Source organism: Equus caballus, chromosome 14 (genome assembly GCF_041296265.1).
Source record: "Equus caballus isolate H_3958 breed thoroughbred chromosome 14, TB-T2T, whole genome shotgun sequence".
Classification (NCBI taxonomy): Eukaryota; Metazoa; Chordata; class Mammalia; order Perissodactyla; family Equidae; genus Equus; species Equus caballus.
In genome coordinates, this window is record NC_091697.1 from 58,981,545 (window position 1) to 59,005,326 (window position 23,782).

Below are 23,782 nucleotides of genomic sequence, written 5' to 3' on the forward strand. Positions count from 1 at the left end.
GATAACAAGTTATGCTACAAGCACCAGGCAGGAATGGAAGGGGCAGGGTGGAGGGCATGTGGATGGGAACTACTGACTCTGCCTGGGGATGGGCAGGCAAAGACTTTGCTCTAGGGGAGGGGACAGTGGAGCTGGGCCTTGAAGAGTGAGTAGGAGTTTGCTGGATGGAGAAGAAAGAATAAAAGCATTTTGAGCTTGAAAGAAGGTCTGAGGGGTAAGAAAAGGCAAGATGGTTCAGAGAATGGGGAACTGTCTGGGGTAGCAGAGGAAGTGAGACCAAGTAGTCAGCAACCTGAGGTCAGAGAGGCTTTAAATGCTAGGCCTACAATGGATGGATCAGGGACTCCATCCTGAGGGTCCTGGGAGCCATGGAGGGGTAGTGGAAGCAAAGGAGTGAGAGAATCCTCCAGCCGCCTGAGCTGGGTCCCAGAAATGCTTAGCAGGCAGAACCCCAGACACAGTGCTGGGTAGAATGGGATGGCTGGGGTTAGCGTGTAGAAGATGATGTCCAAGTCTCTAGTGTGAAGTCCCCTGAGGTGAGGACCTGAGAGACAGGCAGGTTTGGGGACAATACTGAGAGCTTGGTCTGGGCCATGTTGGCTAGGGGACTCTGAGTGGGGATTCTGAATCTGGCACCTCCTCTTGGAGAGAGACTTAGCTGCCCCCTGTCTCAGGACTGGGATCCTGGGCCACAGAGACCTTGTCCACAGGGACCCTATCTTAGCCTTTTCATGATCCATCACATTTAGGCTCGCTCAGGGCCCCTGGGCAGAGAAGGTGGCTGGGGGACTGGGCAGAGCCTGGGCCTCGAAGCAGGGAGAGGACAAATCAGTCTGGCAGCTCTGGGCATCACTCTTCTTAGCTCCTGTCCCTCCCACGGTCCACTAGGGTGCCTACCTAGGCAGGGGCTGCTGTGGTCGCTGCAGCCCTGTGACGGCGGAGCTGTTGGTCTTGGGGGGCGCTGATGCTGCCAAGGCGGCTCAAGGACCCCTCAGTTTGGGTGGGTAGTCCTTGTGGGGAGAAGGGGTGATGGTGTGTCCTGGGATTAAAGCGAGCATCTGCAGTTGGTAGATCTGCAGCGAGGGGATGGGAGTGGGGGAGCCGAGTCTCTGGCGGTGTGGGTCTGGGAGAAGGGTGGGGCTGGTGCCCGTGGCTCTGGTATTTTTCCACCCACTCCTACGCCTCGTGGCTTCTCTGGCTGCCCGTCATCCTCTCTGCTCCAGCCTGTGACCCGGTGGGGCCAGGACCTTGTCTGCCGGCAAGCTGGGCGGGGAGGGAAGGGCAGACTTGTCCACCGCCGCACCCTGCTCGGGTACGGCCGCTGGGGGCGTGAATGAGCGAGCAAGTGAGTATTTGTGCAAGCGCGGCGCCGCGGCGGACGCACTCCGTCCGCTCTAGGCGGGGCCTTCCTGCTTAGCGTCTGACCCCTCGCGAAACAGAAGGGGACAAAGGGCGCAGGGTCACCCGCAGAACCAGGGCCCAGGGCTCTAGCCTCCTCTTCTCGCCTCACTTCTCACGGAGCACCTGTCCACTGCCCTGGCCTGGCTCCCCTCAGGGAGGGGAGGGAGCAGCGCAAGGAGCCTTTGGAAGGAATCCCTAGGAACTAATTAAAGCAGGAACACAAGATCTCGAGAAGAAAACGGAAATAAAAATGTACGAGAATACGTACAAAACGCCTGAATAAACGCAGAGGAAGCACAGATCACAGTATTCTCCAGGAGGAAAGGACTCTACGTCATCTCTCGTCAAGTGAGTCTCTAGATTCAGGGCAACCCAAGTCACGGTTCACGAAGATTTGTCAGTTTTTCCAGAGCCTGACATACTTGGTCTAAACCTGTGATAATTGGAAATGTGTGAGAATAGCCTTGACATTTGTTAACGAAGAACAAGGAGGAGAGACTGGGATATTAAACTCAAACGGTACTAATTAAATAAATGTGATATTGTCACAGGAATAGGAAAATAAGTCAGTGGAACAGAGTCCAGTAACAAAGATTCCTACAAAAATATGAAAAGTTTCTGCCTGTTATTAAGAAGTCAAATAAATGGAAAAATGAGTTAAGGGTTTAGGGCAATTCACACAAGAACAACTCTTGGGGGAAGAAGACCATTCTATTCCCCATTAGTCACTCATCGCCCAACAGCAAACAATAAATACTTGTTGAATCAATGGTCATCACTGGTAATCAAAGAAATGCAAATTAAATCAACTCCATATCGCGTTTTACTTATCAGATTGGCAAAAGTGAAAAAAAAATGGACAATACCCTGTGTAGGCAAGAGCTTGAGGAAATGGGTACTGTCGTGTGCTGATGGTGCGAGTGTAAACTGATAGCAGTCTTTTGTGGTTTGTGATAGCACAAAATTGAAAACAGCACAAACGTACATTACTTGGGGCTCACTAAATAAACCGGCACTAAATAAAGGAAGCTGCTTCTTGTCCGCAGCAAGCTAACGAGAGGGTAGATCCACGTGACCCGGAGTCCAAAGACGCGTCGTCGGGTGTGAATAGCCACAATTCACCTACTCTGATACTATCCATATCTTTAAAAACTGCGAGTCTGTACCGGTGTGTGCAATCAAGCCGTGAAAGTCTCCGGGCCGCCCCGTCATGCTGTAACCGCCTGGCCTCCGAGGCGTGGAGTTTAATCCTCGGCTTTGGAGATAGGAGCATCGTGGAGGCTGCGGCCCTAGACAACTGTACCTTTCTTTCTAAAATCTTCCTTCGCTCTCTCTCCGCCCCTCCCCTTCTCACACACGCACACAGCACCCCCCTCGGTGGGGAGAGAGGGGAAAGGGAAAGAAAAAGGGGTCACAGAAAGGATAAGTGGCGACAGGAGGGGAGAGAGAGGGAGAAACTCGGAAGAGAGAATGCCAGAGAACGCCCAGAGGCGGATACCGCCCACAGCCATCCCGGTGATCACCCCAGCCCTATTTCCCCGCGGGGCAATCCCGCCTACGGCTGCTAGGGGCCGCCCAAGCTCGTGCTGGTGGCCAGACGGGGCCTTTTCTGTCTCTGCTCACCTTTGCCATACCTTTGCACACACAGCTCCTCACCTTGTAGAGCTCTTCCCTCCTCATCCCTTAAGTTCTCAGCTGACACCTTCCCTGACTCTACCTAGGTCAGATCCATTGGCCTGTCGTCACCTTATACCACCCCAGACCTCGCCTTCCCATTAGTAGAACTGCCCCTTGTGATTCGTCTGCCATTCACCCCAGCTGTGGCCTCCTTAAGGACAGCACAGCACCTGTCTTGCTCACCAGTGCACACAGTGCCTAAGACATGCTTGGCACCTGAACAGATGTAGCCCTCGGGAGCCATGGACTGCGCTGGAGACAGGCAAGCCAGGGCACTGACAAGGTCGAGGCAGAGCACAGGGAGTTTATTAGAGAGGCAGGAGGCAAACTCATATTTACACGGGCCACGCGGGGACATTAAAAGAAGCAGAGGAGAGGACTGGAGGTTCCAGGGACGGCTCAGACGAGTTCCACCTTGGCATTGGGGTACACTGCCACCACATCGTAGCCCTCGGGCGGCTTGACGCGCGCCTTGGCATGGCTCTCGCAGTAGAGCCGCTCGTCCAGAAAGAAGTAACCGCGCTGCTTCAGGTTGAGGCCGCAGTCGCTGCACATGAAGCACTCGGGGTGGTAGAGCTTGTCCCGCGCCTTGACGATGGTGCCCCTGATGGGGAGATCGGGAGAGGACAGCGTCGGGAGACTGACAGATTCGGAATGCGCCCCCATCCAGGGCCTCGGGGATAAGGGGAGAGGTCCGGGCGGGAAGGCAGGGGAGGGTACTCACACGATGCCGTGGCCGCAGCGCGTGCACTCGGGCAGCCCCTGGAGGCCACTCAGTGGAGCGCCCAGCTTGCTGGTCGTGGGCTTGAGGTTCCGGGGGCCGCCAGGCCCGGGCCGCTCCCCTGAAAGCCGCAGCGCGGGTGGCATGAGCCGGGTGAGGAGGTCAGAAGAGGGAAAAACTGCACTTCTGTGGGACGTGGGGCTGGGCCCTGCTTCCGGGGCCACTGGCACAGAGACTGGGGAGGGGAGTTGGAGGACCAGGGGCAAGGGACCGCGATGGAGCGGAGTGGGAATCAGAACCAGCAGGCGCAGCAAGGGGTCTGGACCGCGCGGAGGAGACAGGGGAGGAGCGGGCCGTGGGGTTGCAAGGACCAGACTGGGAGAAGGGGCGCGGGGGGTGGGGTATGGCGGGCTTCCCGGCACCTCAGGGAATGGGAAGGCAGGCGGGGTAAGGTGGCGGGAGGCTTACCGCCCTCGCCGGCCTCTAGCATGCCCTGCAAGTAGCGGAAGGAGCCTGACTGCTTGGGCTCCGCAGCCGTAGGCTCAGCCGGCTCCCGTAGCATCCTGTACACCTCTGAGCCCAGGTCGACTCCGCAGTCGCGGCTCCGCGACAGGCCTCTGGCTGGGTCAGTGCTGGGCGAAAGAGACGCAAGAAGGGACAGGGTTGCAGTACTAGCCTTCGCTCTGCCAGCTCAGGGGTCTAGTGAGGTTTCATGAGTTAGAATGCAACCAGCTGAGACCCAAGGATCAAGTGTCAGGGGTCAGGATGGGACCTGGTGAGATTTGAGGCATCAGGGATGAGGATGGAATCTGAGTGGCTTCAGAGGTGTCTCTGTACTACCTGAGGGGTGGAGACACTTGCAGGGTGCTCATCTGGGCCAGTATGGCAGCCTCACTGCTGCTGCCATTGTGAGGAACTGGGAGGCGAGGTGGCTGCCCATAAGGAGATCCCAGGCCTGGCTTGCCATCTTCTGGCCCAATCCCGGTGGCTGAGGGCCGCCTGCTAGTCACTGGACTGCCATCCTACAAGAGAGAGGCGCCTGAGGCACTGAGAGACCCCCTGAGGTAGGGCCTCTGGCCATTCCTTGTACACCCCACCCCTACCCTACTATGCCAGACCTTCTTGGATGTTGGCTGGTTTCCCCTGCTCTGGCATCTCTGGGCTATGGTGCCCAGCCAGGGAAGGGGGTCTATGGGGGAAAGGCTGAGCCTCAGGCCTGATTCAGCCCCTGCAGAAATGAGAAATGCCTGTGGAAAAGTCAGACACAAAAACCTGAGTGCCTGGGACTCAACCTTGGCTCATGAGTGCTATGGTGGTTCTGACCACCAGTGCCCATGAGGGATGGTGTTGTGGCAGAACCATCCCAAGAAGCCTTTTAAGGCCAGAGTAGCTGGAGAAAAGTGTGTGGCCTCCTTGCAGAAGTGGTCCTGGTACCAAACCTTCCTATCTGCCAGAACTGTACTTTGGTACTGGATGGGCCCATGGCTAGAACACAAAAAGGAACTCTTGTCGTGCAGCCAGGAAGGGTCATCAATCACTGTGTGCCCAAGGCCCTTTGGTGAGGGCAGGTTGAGGTTCCAGGTGCCTTATGAGGTCACCCACCTCCAGGCCTGAATCTTCCCCCCATTTCCTGCTTCCCAGGCTAAAATGGGTAACCTTCTGTAGGCATAGCAGATGAGGGGCAGAGGCTGGGCCAGGGCTCAAGGCTTCCCACCTCTATTTACTCCATGGCCAGCCTGATGCCCATGGCTGTAACGTTTGGAGAAGTTCCCTGAACATATTTCACTGGCCTATGAGAAGGTAGTATCTCTGTGGGTGTGGGTCTGAATGGGAACTGGGGAGCTTTGTTGCTGCAGAGTCCACGGCTGTGCTGTCCCCAGCTTGCAGGCACATACAGGCATGCCCACAGCAATGTGAACATAGGCAGGCGCACTATCACAAATGTGTTTACAGACATACACATGCACGAAGACAACATACACACCAGCCAGTCCACCTACATATACCTAATTACACATACACAATCACATATACTCAGAGCCAGTGCTGGTCACGCTGGGGATGACCATGGTGGCCTCCATGCCTGGGATGAGGTTGGTGGCCAGAGCAGCCTGACATTATGGTGGGGCCCAAGAGTCCAGGCCATGAAGGTGTGTCTCAGCCTCAGCCTGGGAGGTGACATACAAATTTCCCCTCTGCTCTACAGTATGGACTGTTCTGCAGGTGGGGAGGAAAGGATGCATACCCTAGAAGGAAAGAGCCTGGCTTGGACTCAGGCAGCCTCCGGCACTGGGGCACAGTCGAGCCTGCAGGGCTTTGCCCCGACTGCCCTTGCTTTCTGCAGGCTCTGAGGTGGGTAGGAGCTTGGGGAATGGGTGGACCGCAGCTGAGTCAGGGAGGCACCCCACTATCCCTCCCCCAACAGACAAAGGAGAGGCTTTCTCACTGCCCAGCTGGGCCCCCATCAACGAGGCAACAGCAGCAGGAAAACCTCATCCCACTGGGTTCAACAAAAGCCCCTAAAAAACCTGAGCACTCTTGCACATGTGTCTGCAGGGCAGGCAGGCAAGGCTGGCCTGGCCTCTAATGGGGACCAGATGGGCCATGGGCTGTGGGGGCAGGGCTGGGCCTGGTACAGAGGAGGCTGCAACAGGAAGTGGGAGTTGGAGGCACCTGGAGGAAAGAAGCTCTCACTCACCCCCACCCAGCAGGGTGTGGGACTCTATTGCAGGGTCATCAGAGCCACTGCCCCTCCCACGGCCACCCATGCAGCCACCTCTCTAGCTTTGAACTCAGTGGTTAGGACACACATGGTGACCTCAGTCTTGGTTTGAGTCCCAGCTCTATCACTCACTAACTTAGCAAGTCACTTCACCCCTCTGAACCTCAGTTTCTTCATCTGTGAAATGGAGAATTTGATGGTGTCTATATCATAAGTTCCTTGTGGGGATAAAATGAGACAGTTGTATACAAAGCACTTAGCATAGTGCCTGGCACACAACAAATGCTTGTTGGATGAAGGGCTGTCATGGGCATTCCTGAGCCCTTGTTCCTGGATTCCCCCTCTCTGTAGGGTGGTCCACCTGGTACCATGTGCTCCCTCTCTCTCTGACTACCCACTGGCTGCTGATTTGGTTGTTGAAGCCTCAGTGGGTTAGTCAGCAGAATGGGGGTAACTGCCTGCTTGCTCATCAGCTTCCACAGGAGGTGGTCAGAATCTGGGACACTCAACTTGGATGGAGGTGGGCGCTGAGTCCAGATGAGCAGGTGGCACCTCCCAGAGGCCCAGCTCCAGCTCTCTGCTGGTCTGGAGAGGACAGGCTGGGTGTGCGAGGGCTGCCTGCTTCACCTGGCTTGCCTTAACCCATCAGCTGGTTCTCAGCCTAAATGCCACCCTCTCCAGGAAATCTTTCCTTACCACCATCCTTCCTCTATCCTGGGCTGGGCCAAGTGCCTTCTGTGTTCCCATACGAAGCCTGAGAAGGAGGGTCTCCTATGACCCTAAATGGAAGGTGGGCCTGAAGCCCTAGTTGGCCCTGTCCCATCCCACTTGGGGTGCATGCCAGAGTACCTTGTGTTAGTTTTAAGGCCAGCTGTGGTTTTCTCCTCCTCTGATGGCTCCAGCTGGGCCCACCCCCTACCCACTGTAGGCAGAGTGGGGGAACAGTATGGGGACAATGGGCCCAGTGTCTGTGTTACTGAGGACACAGCCCTGCAGGGGCTGGGTGGGGGTGTTTCTGTCACCACCCATGGAGCTCATGACCTTTTAAGTACAAAAGGAGGGCAGCAGCTGAGGGCTGCCCTGTTCTTGTGGAAAATCCCTCTGCCTCCAGCCTGAGCCACTGGCAGCCTGGTCCTTGAGGAGGTCAGTGAGGGAAAGTGTGGTGGCATGGGGAGTTGCTTTCCAGCCCGAGCCCCCCAGGCCTACTGGCCTTGAGCCTCTCCTGGAGGACTGAACAGAGCTGAGCTTTGAATTCCAAAGCTCAGGCCCCCTTGTCCTATCTATCCTGGCACTCACACATGAAAGCTGGCCCTCACATGTGAGCTGGGGGCCTGCACTATACTGCTCCCTTCTGCCTGGCCCATGTCAAGTCTGGCCGATTTGTCGATGCCACCTCCCCCCTACCATGGGCCTTGGGTCCATGGGACTACCAGAGCAAGCTTCTGAGACACAGGTGTGGCTATGAATCTCTGCAAGAACAGCTGAGGTCCTAGAGAAAGGAAATCAAGAGCCTCTTTGTGGCCCTGCCCCATGACCTCATCCCTCACCTCTGCCGTCCCACCCGCTGGGACTTTTCTCTGAACCTATGGTGTACAATCTCACCTCTGGGCCTTTGTATGTGCTTCCCAGCACACTTCCTCTCTCCACGCCCCTTTGCCTGCCTTATTCTTCATAGGCCTTCAGGTCTTGCCTTCGATACCCCCTCCTCCAGGAAGCCCTCTCTGACCTCTTGCTTGGGTCATATGGCTACTCTGGACTCCCTGGGCCCCTGGCTTCCACCATTCCAGAACTGCTAAGTCCCTTTCCCCTTCCAGAACAGGCACTCCCTAGCATATGGTAATCATCTGGCCTCAAGGATGCCAGCAAAGGCTAAGTAGGGAACAAATGTCAGAGCAAGATGCTGACTGGGAAGATGGTGAGGGAGAGGCCATAGCAGATCCTTTTCTCTGGTACAGCGAAGGCTCCATGGTGAGAGTGGACACAAGCAGGCCCAGGAGGCCATAGCCCCACATGTTGGGTCCCATGATTCTGGATCCATCACAGACTAGTCCAGTCTCCACCTTGCCCAGTCCCTGTGACTCAGAGATGCCAAGCTGCCCTCTGGATATCTCAGTCTGCCCACTTGACTACTGCTCAAGCCTACGGCAAAATGAACCCCTAAAGCAGCCTGGCCCCCATTGCTCTCCTTGAAGCTAGTACCATAACTGTGACTCCTGTCATATAGGGAAAGGTGACTAAGCAGACAAGTCTGCAGCCTGAGGTCTGCTAGGTGCAATCACAGGATGGCCAGGAGAAAACTTCAGCCTTGGATAGGGCAAGGAAGTGCCTTATATTCTAAGGTGAGCCCTGTGGCCTGAGGTTGGCTTCTGCCAGGTGGGTGCCCAAGGCTAGGATGAGAGTGCCCCATAGCCTGAGGTCACTCCACAGCCTCAGGTTGCCCCCTACTCTACCCCCAAGCCTGGTGACTTCCTCCTGGTCCGGTATCACTGGGCACCAGAGTGAACTCAGTTGGGCAGGTGGTAGCTCTGAGCCAAGGCCTGGCCCAGTCCTTACCCACTACAGGCACCTCTGTCCCAGAATATAGGATTGCCTGGAGTACAGAGCCCCCAGCAGGTGCCCATCACTTGAGAAGCATGGGATGGGGCACGGGCATGCTTCAGTCTCTGGCCTGGGCATCTGAGAGCCATGGTGAGGATATCTAGTGCAGTTAAACCTGTGGACGAGGCCTGGACCCTCTACCCTGGGCTCCCCCCTGCCCAGGCCAGGCAGTGTCTGTACATACCTGGGCCTCAGGGTCAATGTGGATCCTGTGTGCCTGAGCCCTGCTGTCCTCTGGGGTACTGGGCCAGTTCCTGCCTTCAGGCCTGTGGCAAGAATTAGGATGGTCAGATAGGTCTACTTATTATGCCCACCATGCCTGGGAACCAGGACCTAGAGGGGCTGGGCTCTGGGCCCAGAGTCACCCAGGACCAGGCCTGGCACCCTGCACCAAGAAGGATACCACCACAGTAGTTTCCCTTGCATCAGAATGGTGGCCACTGTGGCAAGGAAACACAACTCTAGATCTGCCACTAGCCTGGGGCGGGGCTATGTGTCCCTCCCCGACCAGCTCTTCCACCCCTCTCTGGTCTGGTTCCTAGAGAGGATGCAGCAGAAGCCCTGCAGCTTCCTCACTCTTCCACCCTCTCTGTGGCCTATGGTAGCTCAGCAAAAAGAGGGCCAGGTCACAGCAGGGTGAGCCAGGCCTCACACACTGATCAGCTGGGAGCCCATCCACTCAGCTCTCTTCTATCCACAGCCTCTGGCTGGGTCTGGGGGTCAGGCATCCATGGGCTCTTGGGGAAGTGGAATCGAGGCTCTAAAGGGTGCGCCTCCCCGCCTGCTGCTGCCGGCAGAGTCATCACCAGTGTCTGCCCAGCCCAGATGGGAAACAGGCCATTAGGAAATTCCTGCTTCGCCATAGAAACCAAAAGCCAAACACCACTCAGGAGGGAGAAAAACATCATAAACCTGCCATAAGCGGGGCAGGCGTGGCCGAGAGGCTACAGACCTGGGGCCCAGTCCTGCCAGTCAGTAGCCCTGTGAGAAGGCAGGCCAAGAGGGTGCTGGACCCTAGGCTGGGAGGCGGGTGTGTAGTGAGGCTGGTTAGGCCAAAGGGGAATAACATCCCCACTTCACCCCAAAAGCCCTCCTAGGGCTTCTTGAAGTCTCACTACTGGGCCAGCAGCTCAGCCCTGCCTCTCTCTCTTACTCAGTGGAGGGTTTTAACAATCTGTCTAAACCTGTAGTTTACACTCACTCTGTACTTCCTCACCTTCGCCCACTCCTTGGCCCCCTGTAGGCCACCTCCTCTCCTCCACAGCCTTCAGAGGCCTGTGACACCAAGGCTCTGCTGCCCCAGGACACCACCACCCCTACTGGCATCTGGATCCAGCCCCCTCAGCCAGGTCCCCAAGTGACTGCCTTAACTCACAGCTCTAACAGGCCTCCACTGACTCTGAAGTCTGCTGGGCTAAGCTAGGACATCTTGCGTGGCCATTTGGCCTTGTACTTCCCTGAAGTTCTGCCCAGAAGAGAAGTACAAGCCTGAGATGTGAAGGTCAGAAGGCACAAAGTACCCAGAGCCATGAGGGTGGCCCAAGACATCAGATCAGAATGAACGGCTTATTCATGGGTCAACCTCCATCCCCAGGCCTCCACTTCAAACTGGGCAGGTGGCTCCATCTGCTATCTTTACGCAAAATGACAATCGATGAGTGGGCTGTGCAAATGCATCTTGTACCACACATAATGGCAACAGAGGCCCCAGGGTTGGAGCTGATGCCAGGAAGGTCCTGGACCTACAGAAAATGCCCAGAAAATGTAGGTTAGCTGCGATTGCTGGATACCAGGCTTTGAGTTCCAGACAAAATAAGCATAGCAGGGAAGCTGGGCCTTTACTTCACTTTTCATCCTCTGGAGAAGTCTGTGGAGATTAGAGCCCTCTGGACACAATAAGGCAGGTAGGGAAGCTGGTCTGGATGGAGCTCTGGGGGTGTGGGGACAGAGTAGCTCCCTCCAGCCAGCTCATAAGGCTGATCCTCCACAGAGCCCATGTTGGAGGGTCTTTGGGGCCCAGGTATAGGTCCTGGTATAGCAGGCAGGATAAAGAGCAGGGTCAGAGGCCTTGCAGGTGAGAAGGTACCCAGGAGGAGAGATGCTGGCCTAGAGGGTCAAGGTGGTCCCCATGTCCTCATCCCCCAGAATCTGCATGTGTGAGAAGGGATGGGGGCTGGAAGACAGGACCCCCAGTTTTCACCCTGACTGAGCAGACCTGGTACGTCAGCATCACTCAATCCCCAGATCACAAGACAATCCCCATCTCAGAGCTGAGGAAGCTAAGGGCTCTGAGATTAAATCACTTGCCAGAGGACAACACAGTTCTCAAGTGCAGAGCTGGTACTGGAACCCAGATCAGTGATAGTACAGAATATGCTCCTTGGCCAGGCAGCATTTAGGGGCTGAAACACCCACAGTGGAACAGGTCAGTGGACCCCTGGCTCCATCCATGCCTGGCTTGGAACAAATGACTAGGGAAGGAAGGAAGGAAGGAAGGAAGGGGGCCCTCTGCCCTGCCCCCACCCCGCCACCCTCCCCTGACATCATTCCCTCTGGGAACCTCCTGATTCAGGCTCCTTGTGAGTTTCCCCTGCCCCCTGCCCCACTACTACCAGGGCTTCCCTTGTTAAGCCTTGCAGAGTCAATGCCAGATGTGAGTCAGGGTCTAGGAACCCAGCCAAGCAGGGTAGCCTCAGAGGCCACTCATGGGCAGAGCAGTGCTGACGTTTCCCCCAGCCAGACTGTACCTCAGTCTGGGAGAGGGTGATGAGTGTGATCCTGCTTCATGGAGAAGGAAACCCAGGCTCACAGAGGTCATCTGGTGTTTCTAAGCTCCCACAGAGTCTGGATGAGGACCAACTCTACTGAACTCCCAGGCCAGGGCCTCCTCATTGTGGGCCAGGTGGAGTGTATAAAGCCCTGGACTTGCAGCTGGGCTCACTCAGTGCCGAGAGCACAGTCAGGAGTTCTGACCCCAACCTGGACCCAGACCTGGAACAGACACAAACTGGGGCTACTCCAGAAGCCTTCCCACCTCATCTAATGGCTCTGAGCCATTGGATCACCCCCTGCCCTGCTAGCTTTAAGGCATGGTTAGCTGTATTGTGGTTTGAGGAAGCTTCGCCCACACACATCCACAGCGGGTCATGGAAAGTCCCTGTTAGCAGTGAATGTAGCAGAGCTGAACAGTTATGTCTGACTTCACTGGATCAAGACAACACAGAGCGCAGGGAGATCCCACTCAGCCAGGACCTGGCCAACTGCCATCAGAGCTGAACAATGACCCAGGGCCTGAGCAAGGCCGGGGATGCCCCAGGTAGACTTCTATCCTTGACCATGTATAGAGCACAGATGTGGCTTGGTGACCCCCAATCCTCCCTATCAGGATGGGCTGTATAGCATTACACAGTTCATAGCATCCAGATTTAACCAGGGCAGAGGCATGGGCCATGGTAGGGACAGCTGAGGCAGGGAAGCTGTGGGGCTGGCAGGAGTGGTCAGCAGCCAAGAAGAAGGAGTGGAGTCTTCGGGAGTGACCTGAGGTCAAATTTTGCTTCCCACTCCCTAACTGTGTGACTTTAAGCACCTTCTAACCTTTCTGAGCCTCAGTTTTCTCATCTGTAAAGTGGGGACTATATTAAGTTTTACCTTATCAAGTTGGTATGAGGGTTAAAAGAGGTGTTGGACAAGTAACTTCTTTGAAATGGTCATCAAGCTGGTCATCATGGGTGGGGAAAGGACTGAAGTCACTCCCCAGATGCTACCCAAGGTCTTATTTCAGCCCTGATTTGGGGCTGCCTACCCCCTGCCATAAATCACCCCACACACTTCCAGACCTGAGTTAGAAGAGGGCTTGTTCCCTTCTTAAGCCCATCTCCAAACAGTGCCTGCCAAGCCCCATGAAACCACTACTCCTTAGGACTGGGATGCCAGGCAGAGAGGTTGTGCGAGGCCCAGCTTACCCAAGATGCTGGCTACCCATAACTTATCCTCCCCTTCATTCCCCCTCATTGTTTTGGCCCAGCCTACTCTATGCGTACCTGCTCACGGAGAGCGTGAGGTGGTCGTGGCAGCCCTTGATGCGGTTCTGCGCCTCCAGGTGTGTCATGAGCTCTGTGCTCTCGCCATTGATGGCCTGGATCAGGTCTCCAGGGCATAGGGCAGCCAGTGCGGCCTTGCTGCCAGCATGGACCTGTGAGTGAACAAGCCAGATGGCTGGGCATTGGTCATTGTGTGGCCCTGCTGCAGGCTTTGCTCTAGACCCCCTCCAACCTCAGAACCTGGCCAGTGTGGCCCTGCTGTCAATGTGACCTGTTCGTAGGCAAGCCAAGAGACTGGCTGAGTCCCCATGTGTCCTTGTTGCAGCCTCAGCTCTACACACCACCGACTCTAGTACCTGGAGGCCTGGTGGGATGCGAGGGCATATGAGAGGGGGTTCATCTGGGCTGGGACAAGTGGGATGTCACTCTTGCAGCCTACATATGTGCCCAAGGACATGGAAGGGACACACAGGGACATATATGTTCCAGATACATACAAAGCATGGACATGTCACAAATACCCTACATAGACATTGCTGATATTGCCCCATGCAGCCAGACTGCACAGCAGTCTTGACCTGACAAGGCCTTCAAACCCTTAGTGACCTGGTCTCTCTACCTGTTTCCCCTCAACCCCACCCCTCACATTCACCTCCACCCACCCACACTCTATCCAGACCATATGACTGTCCAGGGGGTACTCACAGACACCAGATAATCTCTCACCTCCATGCTTCTGCATATGCTGTTCCCCCTACCTGGAACATTCTTTCCTTTCACCCCAAACCCTAATTACCAGCTTATTCCTCCTCATGCTTCAGGCCTCAGCAGAGAGGCCATTTCCCCTAGGAGTCTCTCCTCTGGACTCTCACAGCACCCGGTGCATCCTCTTTACTGCTTTGCTCCCCTAACATTCTAGGTCTGCATCTCCCCAGGCAAGTCCAAGGCCACCTACTTCCGGCTGCCAGCCTGCACACTTGGGTCACAATTTCACTTGTATTTCCTCTGCAGGACAGGCACTCACTCAGGCCACCACACGGCCACTATTGTCCCCAGAGGGTCAACCAATGTCCAAATCTGGAGCCTCTTACAATGCTGGTCCCCCAATGAGGGTCCCATGCATGACGTTGGGGATAGGCTCACAGGGAGACCTGAGTAAGCAGCCCAGGGGAATTCAGGCAACAGTGCACCCTTCACCCCCTCCCCAGTCCCAGCACAGCCTTTGGAAATAGACTTTAGGCACCCTCATTCTTACTCATCCTCTCCAGCAGTACCCAGCTCAAGAACTGCCAGTGATCTTGTTCCTATTGGTGGGTGTGGGGGCTCCTGGAAGCCCGGCCAGGCTCAACTTAGCCAGTTCTCTGTAGTGAGTGGAGAAAGCTAAGGTGCTGGCAGCTCCTTGGCTTCAGTCCTGGTGTGGGTACTGCCCGAGTTGACCTGTCCTAAAATAGGCTGCCCCAAGGAATGTTCTTCTGGAGCATGACACCCTCAGCCAACCAGCCCACCACTAACATTCACTCATGGGGCCTGGGCACCTGCCTGCCCTCCTGGGAGAGGCACCCACTTAGCACCATCCCACCCTCCCCTCAAGGCCCTGCTGCAGGCACCCTCTCCTTCATGGAAACCTGCTCTGTGACACTGCCTTGGCTCAGCACTTTACCCATAACTAGCTCACGGCGACCTCTCAACCACCCCATGAGACAGAGGTTGTTCTCATCCCTATTTACAAATGAAGAAAAAAAGGCTTGGGGGAAGGGGTATCTTGCCCCAGTCCCCAAATTGGAGAAAAATCTTCCTCAGGAGAGTGGCTAGCTGCAGGATGACTCAGCCAGCACAAGGGGTGCATTCAGGCCCCGGTGGGTGGAGGAAGTTCTCGAAAGCAGGGGTGGCTGGGACTCTGCCAGCTCTGCTGGCTCCGGGAGTTCTGGTCAGAGAAGGCATGAGGCCAGGAAACCGTGACTCTCCCAACCGTTTTTACATGTATTATCTCATTAATCCTCAAGGCAAGCCCATTTCCTAGAGGGGGAAACCGAGGTCCAGAGAAGTGCAGAAGGACACTCGATTGACAAAGGGCAGAGTTAGGATTTCCATCTAAGATAACTGGTTCCAAGTACTATGCTCTTAACCACTGTGTGCTTTCCTGCCAAAAGGGAGCGAGGGGAGAGAGAGTGTCCCACGTAGAAGGATCAGCATGTACAATGGCTCATTTGGGAGAGAGAGTAAAAGCAGGCTCCTGGGGCTGAAGCATTATTAGCGAGGAGAGAGTGCAAAAGATGAAGTCAGAGAAGAAGCAGGGACCAGACCTGCAGCCCTGGTAGGCCCAGGTGAGAAGCTGGCATTTCTCCTGGGTGGTTGGGAACCATAAAGGATTCTAAGCAGAGAAGTCACAGGACAGAGTTGAATTCAGGCCAATCCCTCTGGCTGCTGAGTGCAGGATAAACAGACAGAAGGAAGGGAGAGGGAAATAGTGAGGTCAGCTAGGAGGCTGGGGCATAAACCAGCCCCCTTACCTGTAGCAACTACATTCCCAGCCCCTGCTCCACACCGCCCGGCCTAGACACTGTGGTGGACTAGGAGCCACAGAGTCGGGTGCCATATCATCCTGTACAGTCACAGCAAGCTCCAGACAGGCCTGGATTCCTGTCCCCATTCTGCTTCTCTGGATACATTACCTTAGCCTTTCTGATCCTCAGTGTCTTCACCTATAGAGTGAGGCCAGAGGGAGTTCTTACTTCTAAGGGCTGTTACTTACTTACTTACTTACTTCTTACTAAGGGCTGTTACTTACTTACTTCTGAGGACTACCTGAGACAATCAGGGAAAAAAGCCCCCACTGGAGGTGGTGCTTATTCCAGGCACCAGTTGCTGGGGAGCAGGTACCAACACCCATTAGGGTGGGGCCTGGAACGCTACACATGCTCAGCCAAGGCCAGCAATCACAATTGTTTGTGTGGAAGGAGCCCTAGACAATGTTTTTGGGGGGCTCCCTGAGCTTCAGGGGCCAAAGTTGCAAGGCCCCCCTCTGCCAGGCAGTCAGCCTCCTCCCTGTCTCAGTGGGGCTGTCCCCAGTGGGTAGGGGAGGCCCTAGAAGGGGAGGGGCTGGTCTTGAGCCCCCTTGATGAGGACACTCCCACATATTATCAGTAAGTGTAGACCTACCCTTGAGGCACCTGCTGGGCAAGCTGTGGCCTGTGTCTCCCTAGTCCCATAAATCTCCCCAGATCCCACCCAAACCCTGGCTCAGCCATCCTGGCTCCTCTGGCCTAAGCTGCTGCCGTGTGACTTTGGGAGACAAGGGGGCTTCTTCTTGGCAAACTCTCTCCCAGCCTGCCTGCCTGCCAGGGGCCTGCGTCGCGATCAGTTCCAAACAAGGCTGCTGCTGCTGCCGCTGTGACGTGTAGAGGCCTTTCCTCCGCGTACAGGCAGCCGCGTGGGCAACAGATGTCTCTGCTCCCTGCCGCCTGCGGCCGTCAGCCCAGCCGCCGCCACTGAGCCTGTCAGCGGCCTCACACCCAGGGTGCCTGGCCCGCCGGCTGGCCTAGCACCCCCACCAGCCCGCCGGGGTGGACACACAGCATGACACACAGAGGCAGAAACAGATGCTCACACACACACACCCAGCAAGACTCCCTCAGGGAAGTGGGAGATGAAAGGCTGCCGGATGTGTTGAAGGCCCACCTCACTCAGCTCCAGGGACCTGGTGGCTGGGAGACGAGGGCAGATGTGGGAAGCTTCCCAAGACAGCTGGGCCTGCCTATCACCCTGGCCCCCAGAAACAGGATTCCATGATTCCACGCTCCACTGGGTGCCCACCCCCCTCCCCAAAACTGGAAAGAAGTCTCTGAAAGCCCAGCCAGCTTGGTCCAGCCCCTATGGTGAGAGGTGATGGTAGGGTGGGGGAAGGGGGTTCTCAGTTCCCCTGACACAAGACCAGAGCAGTCTGTGTGGGGGCAAGGGATGGCCCTTAGATGGCCCAAGGACCCCTCCTCTCTTCCCTCCAAACTGGGAGCCCCCAATGGCAGGGCCTGGATTCTCTCCTCTTCTGTCCCCTAGGCTGGGACACCCAGGGGCAGAGTCTGAGTCTCCTCTTCTGGATCCCAAGGCTTGGCCAGGATCCTGTCTCCCCCAGACTGGATACCCCCTCTGACAGGGCCTGAGTCCTCTCCTCTGCTCCCGTCCCGCTCACATTAGCCACGGCCCAGGGTTATGCCCCCTCCTCTTCCTCCTCTGTCCTAGCCTGGGGTAGCGTATGGTGCTGGAACCTTGAGAAACTGGGTCTAGGCTATCCTGGCCCCTGGCCTTGTGTTGTCTTGTGGGGATGGGTCTCCCACCTCACAGTCAAGTCTTCTCTCGCCCTAGAAGCCAAAAACTCCTCCTAGTCACTTCCCCTTAGGACGACTGAGGTCATGGATGAGAGACTGACCAAAACTACAGTGGGGAAGTGTATGGATCTCTTTTTCAGATTCAGAGAACACCCCAGACCTGATCCCTGGGAACACTCAGCCCTGCTGGCAGGGACCCTTGATAGGGGAAGGGGCTCTCAGTCATTTTGCCCCAAATCTTCAGACAGGTTCAGTCTAAGCGGTGTTTCTGGGCTTCTGTAGATCTGTCCAGACCCCTGGCCCATGACTGCAGTCTTTCTCTGGCCTGCAGTGACCTCCCCCAAAATAAGGCCAGCAGGGAGACTGGTGTGTGAATTCTTGGGGGATCCTCTAAGAGATAGGGGAGGCAGGCCCAGGGGGAGGGAGGAGAGGGAGCTGGGGCGGCGCTCCCCTGCCTGGAAGCCTCCTCTACAGCCTGTGGGTCACCTAAGCCAACCCTTGGCCTCTGAACCTCAGAGACGTCGGGGATCCCGGTCCCGGGTGGACCGGGAGGACTGGGTCTCAGATCCAGGACCTCCCCACCGCCCCGTGGCCGCCGGACTCACCCGCGAGATGGTGAGGGGTGCGCTGAAGTCCCGGCCACCCACCAGGCGGAAGCCCCAGGGCGAAGGGCCACGCAGGGTCACGGAGTGGGGCATCGCGGGCCGGAGCCGCAGCCGGAGCCTGAGCCGGACACTGAGGAGCCGCCGCCGTCGCCGCCGCCGCCGCCTGGACGCCGCGCCCCGCCCCCGGCCGCCCGCCCCCGTACCCCCCTCCGCCCGGCCCCCGCCCCCGCGCCCCGCGCTCCCGGATTGGCCCCGCGGCCGGCCCGACCCTCCCACTTCGGGGGGCTCTGAGGACCCGCCCCTCAGCCCCCCGCCGCCTGCAGCCTGGCACCCCCACCGGGTTCTCGGAGACCCCCGGCCTGGGATGGCCCCGACGGCCCGGATCCTGCCCGGCCTCTGCTCTGCGGAAACTCTGGCACAGGCGCTTTGAAGTCGCTTCTACGAGGCGGCGCCCCAGCCCGGGGGAGGGGGGGGGGGGCGGTCCAGATGGGGGATGGGGCCGCGCCTTGCTCAGAAACCTCCTCAAGGTCCTGGCGGCAAACCTGCGGCCCCACCCCTTGGTTCGGGGAGTCGTGTGAACAGCGAGAACTGATGGGGTGCCCTGGGCCTGAGCAGGCCTGGGCCAGGGACACAGACCCAGAATGACAGCAGGCAGCACCAAGTATGGGAATAGGAACAGAAAGATACCCAGCCTTGTTCTGGGAGGCCAGGAAAGCTGTCTGGAAGAGGTGACCACTGACTTGAATCTAGAAGCAAGGTGCCTTGTCTTGTCCTTCCAGGTGTCACTGCTTCTTCAGGACACTCAGGCGCTCTCCGGCTGCCCTCTCCTCCCAGGCCTTCTCCCTGTCTGCACAGACTCCTCCCTTCCTCCTTTGCAAGGAGCTTTGTTTCCCCAGGTCCCCTGGAAAAGGAGCAGCTAGGGTGGCTGTGCCAGCTAGAGGGGAGTGACGTACCTGAGGGGGATGGAACTGCGGGCAGCCCTTCACTTGGGGCCCTTCCTGGTTTTCTCGCCACTCTCAAAATTGTCCTCCAGGATCATCCTTGAACTACCTTTGCAGGTACCGTGGCTTGGCCAGGGCCCCACCCACCACCCTCTGGCTCTCCTGGACACTTTGCGATTGGCTACATCAGGGCATCACTGTTTGCTTCTACCAGCCCTGAGGAGGCCCCAGATTTAGCCATTCTTGACAGCCCTGTGTGCCCTGTTGGCCAAGTTCTGGTAGGGGCCCTGCCCTCAGAGGGCTAAGGCTATGAGGTGAGATGTGTCCATGGGGTCTCTAACACCCCCAAGGAAGAGGGCCTCTTGAGAGGCACAAACCTAGGGTAGTCCGAGGAAGGGGAGTAGCCCTCAGGGTGGAACATGGGTGCCTCTCTGGGAGGCAGAGAGCCGCTGTCTGTTCAGCTGGCAGAGAAACATGAGTGGTGTGTATGTGGGGAGGGGGGTGTCCATATCCATGGAGTGCCAGTCACTGGGCTCTCAATACTATGAGATGGAGGAGTTTTCTGCTCAGCCCCGCACAGACAGGCCCTACATGGACAGAGTGGAAGGGCCAGCAGGAGAAGTGGACTCTGGATGGTCTCTCAGAGGCCCTTAGGTCAGAAGCTCCCCAGGACTTGGACCCCACTGAGGGGCGTAGAGAATGAGGGCAACCGTTGCCTATCGCTGAGTGTCTGAAAGTCAGGTGCACAGCATAGCTGGAGGCTCAGAGATGCTTCATCTGGACTCCAAGAGCCGTAGTGAATGTAAATGGTGCAGAGCTTTGCTGGGAGGAGGGGGGCCTCAAAAGTGCGGAGGTTCCCACCAAAGGTATCCCTTAGCGGATTCCTGAAGCTCTTCCTTCAACATTTCTTTCTTCTTCCAACTTACACACCCCCAGGGACTGCCAAAATCCCCTCTCCATCCCCAATACTGAAATCCCTTCATTGCCTTCCTGTTTACTTCCATTTGGGGGGAGCATATTACTCCCTTCCAGAAGTAGTCCTCCTGAGTATGACTTTCCTAACCCTTCAGCATCTGGGCAGTGTAATCCGTCTCTGAAGGCTTTCCTCACAGGGTTGAAGATGGAGGGTGGAGTGGAGTAGGGAGTGGCTCCTGTAGAATTTGGTACATAACTTTCCCATTTCATTGTGCAGTCTCTGGGGCAGTTCCAGGGTCCATGCCAGTCATGCCCACAGTGGGTCCTTGATGACACCGCTGACTTGAGAGGAAATCAGAGGTCCACTTTTGACAGTGCCCTTCCACAGGACACAGGCCTGGATGGGGCTGTGCTCCTGGAGACTAGGGGCAGCCCATCTTAGGGGCTACACTGTGGGCTCACTCCTGAAGTACCCTGCATCCTGAGCAACAGGTCAGACAAGCTGTTTCCAACCCGTCCCCAATATTTCCTCCAGAAAGCCCTCAGAATTTCCTTTTCACTCTTAATGGCCTTGTTCCTGGGGGATTGCTGTCTTGCTGAATTCCTGTCATGCTGGAGCACCAAGATGTCCATGGGGTCTAGGAGTCCTCTCCAAGGTGGAGATGGGTGGCAGTTGGGTCATGCCTCACCTCTGCCTTAGTGGCCTTCACTTGCTCACTGCACACCCCACCAGGCATCTATGCTGCTGGGTATAACCAGATTGCTCATTTCATGCATTCTTTATTCATTCAAAAAATATGTATTGAGTGCTTTCCATATGCCACGGCCTACGCCTGCCCAGAGCTGGGGTCAAGGCATCCATGGGGGCAGGGACTATGTCTATCTTATTTATTTATGTTTCTCCAGCACCCAGCAGAGATCCTGGCACACAGAGGATGTTTGAAAACATTTGCTTTTAACAACATTATCACTGTTATGGGAATTGTTATTTCAGCTTGCCCTTCGGCCACGGCCCAGAGAGAAGCAGAAAGGGCATGAGGGAGCCTAGGAGGGGGAAGACTTCTGCTCCTGCTGCGTTGGAGGCCACACCCAGTGGCCCTGTCCTTCAGGGGAGCCCCAAGTTGATCAGGGCACTATGCCCAGGCCCTCTGTGTAAAGCCAAGTCTGTCCAAGGTCAGGAGAAACCACAGTACTTTTTCCTCAATGGGCTGGCAGGCTCCAGCAGGAGCAGATGCCCTTGGGAGATGCCCTTGGGGCTGAGCCTAGGGGGAGGGGGAGGGGAGGGCTGGGATAGGAACAACCTCAGGCTAAGGGCAAGGCCAACCCAGGGTACTGCCCAGAGGTGGACTCAGCCCTGAGTAGGGGGTGGAGTGAAGCTGAAGGAGCGGTCCTTGAGGATACCTTCCTGTGAGGTGCTAGGGGCTAGCCAGGGAGCTCAGACCCTGACCTGCCTCACCCTGGCTCAGTGGCCACAGGTTTCTGGGTAGAGTCTGCCCCATTCAGGCTCAGCTCCTGAGGGCCAATACATCCCTCCTTGAAGGCCCAGCTCCCTCGCCCCAGTCAATATCCTGGATTTCAACGGGATCTGAATCCTTGATGGGGTGTTCCCTCTTCATGGGATGCCTAGTCCACAGTACTGACCACTCCAGGGCTCCAGAGGGCAGCCAAAGAAGAACATGAGAAGACTTCATTTCAGTGTGGCCTGCCTGAACTAGCTCCAGGTCCCATGCCTTTGGCCACCCAGGGGTCTACTGTCCAAGAGGCCTGCTGGTCAAGGCTAGGAGCCTGTGAGTCTACAGGATGGAGAGAACAGCAATCTGCGGGAGGGCTGGAGGGGCAGGACTGTGCAGGCCTCTCCAGGGCTAGAACTTGGCCCTACAGTTAGAGGAAGCCAAGGCAGGGTTTGAGGGGCTCTGAAACAGGTGGAGACAGCCAGGGGCATGGGGATCAGGCAACAACCAAAAGAAGAGTCTAGAGTGGTGTAGCCTGTGAGGCGGGTTGAGAGTTGATGCCCCCGACATACCTGGGACAACAGGACTGGAGGCAACAAAGCTGGCCTTTGAGCTGTGCTTGGTGCAGCAGCACACAAGGGGAGGACGTGCCTCTGGCAAAGGGAGTTTCCCAGCTCTAGTTTTGTGCCATTCGATCCCTCGACAAACACTTATTGAATGCTTGCTGTGTGTCTAGCCTAGACCTGATCAACTAGACTAGAGGTGTGGTGGGGACTCCCCACGCTGCCACGCCTCCTTTGGGGACTGAGAGGCTAGAGGCTCTAGAGGAGCCAGTCTCTGAGGGTCCAAACAGGGACAAAGCTGATTCTGACAATTGGAACCTAGTTCCTGGCCCTGAGCCAGATTCCAGGGCATCCAGAAAAGCAGAACCAATTCTTGTCAGGAAACTGAGCCTGGGGGAGGGTGAGTGACCACGCCAAGCTCACATAGCTTCTAAGCAGTTGATCTGGGGTTTAGACCCTGCCTTGGTGACTTTATGCCCTGCGCCTTGCACCAGAGACTAGACACGTCTCAGTCATACCTGCAATTCCCAGCAGCACTCCTGTCAGACCTGCTTTGTCTCTCTTTCCACAGAGAAAACCCATCTGCTCTGGGATCCAACAAAGGGGCTGCCAGGCAGCAGGGTGGGGGCAGGTTTACCCAGCTGGGCCCAGGGAGGCCTGGCCCTGAGGCCTGGGAGTGGAGGGTGTTGGGAGGAGAGGCATCTCACACAAGGAGGGAGGCAGCAGACACAGGTGGGAGACCCAGAGGCAGCTCAGCCCAGCCCAGGCAGGAAAGTGACAGAACAGGCTGTCTGAGGTAGCGGTGAGGCCCATGTGATTGAATGTTGTGCAACTGGGGCCTCAAAGAGGCAGCTTACAAAGGCACTGTGATTTTGCTCCTGCTTCAAGGATACCCCCATCCTTACCCTCCCTCCCACTTCTCATTCAGGCCAGAGGGTGTAGGCAGCCTGCCCTAGATCACCCAGCCTCCCCTAGTACCAAAAGCCTCAATTCAACCTGTAGCTCCAAAATAGAAGCCCAACCCAGGGGTTCTCAGGTTTCCAGCTTCCCCTAACAGTTGAAGACTTCTGTCAACCAGCCGTGCTGGGGTCCATGCACAGAAAAGGTGCCCTCTTTTACAAATCAGCTCCTCCAGGTGGAGCAGCAGAGGGATTGGGGAGCAACTGGACTGTGTGCTCATTCTGTGCCCTGGACACTCTTGGCCTTGGCCTGACAATATTACCATGCTCTGCCACTGGCAGAGGTGTAGGACCCTTTCCTTCTCAGCCAAGGGAGACAGACATGACTATCGGGTGCAGGTAAGGCTCTACCAAAAGTGCAGGGATGACAAAGAGGAAACGAGCATGGGATGCAGCTCAGAGATCCAGTTACTGGGGCTCCTCAGACACACACTGCCACTCATCTGTCACTTGGGACTTGCTGCCTGGACCTGGTCCCCTGGCACAGCTTAGCCCTGCCCCAGTCCACACATCCACAGACACTCACATTTGGCAGTGTCCTGGCCAGGGCACTCTGGTCTCCTGGCTGAGGAGCTTCCTCCTCTTCCTGACCACTAGAGCTGACATCCAGGGCCACTTGGAGTACTGGAGAGGTCCAGGCCAATTCCATATTTCTTGGCTTTCTGTAAAATAAAAATGGAAGAAATGTGAAAATAGTCTTTTAAGAATTATGGCATATGTTATTTATGCTTTGTTCATTTATTCAACAAATATTTTTGAGATGCTCCTATGTGTCAGGCACTGTTTTAGGCCTAAGTATTGAACACTTAAATGTTTGTAGCATACGTACAAAATGGATAGCCTCATCTGGAGATAACTTCAAAGATT

The 23,782-nt window shown here is 56.3% G+C and overlaps 1 protein-coding gene across 4 annotated transcripts; it reads right to left on the reverse strand.

The window, feature by feature from the left end:
• Positions 1-3,362: 3,362 nt before the first annotated feature.
• Positions 3,363-19,172, reverse strand: PDLIM4 (PDZ and LIM domain 4). Of its 4 annotated transcripts, none has more exons than XM_070233122.1 (7): positions 19,040-19,172; positions 13,160-13,311; positions 9,304-9,385; positions 4,640-4,821; positions 4,268-4,431; positions 3,803-3,920; positions 3,363-3,682 (listed from the first exon to the last, which is right to left on the reverse strand). In XM_070233122.1, the coding sequence occupies exons 2-7, from the start codon at positions 13,225-13,227 to the stop codon at positions 3,478-3,480; spliced, it is 819 nt and encodes a 272-aa protein (XP_070089223.1). In that variant the 5' UTR covers positions 13,228-13,311; positions 19,040-19,172; the 3' UTR covers positions 3,363-3,477. The 4 variants fall into 4 exon arrangements, with proteins under 4 accessions (XP_070089223.1, XP_014586174.2, XP_070089224.1 ...); XM_014730688.3 differs by lacking the exon at positions 19,040-19,172 and adding an exon at positions 18,087-18,274; XM_070233123.1 differs by lacking the exon at positions 19,040-19,172 and adding an exon at positions 15,832-15,950.
• Between the last annotated feature and the right edge of the window lie 4,610 nt (positions 19,173-23,782).

Bases quoted from the DNA above. Each gene is read 5' to 3' on its own strand.
- PDLIM4 (XM_014730688.3), bottom strand. From the start codon at position 18,179: ATGCCCCACTCCGTGACCCTGCGTGGCCCTTCGCCCTGGGGCTTCCGC. The intron at 13,312-18,086 runs GTGAGTCCGGCG...GTTCACTCACAG, and splicing joins CACCCCTCACCATCTCGCGG to GTCCATGCTGGCAGCAAGGC. The intron at 4,822-9,303 runs GTATGTACAGAC...TCTCTCTTGTAG, and splicing joins ACATTGACCCTGAGGCCCAG to GATGGCAGTCCAGTGACTAG.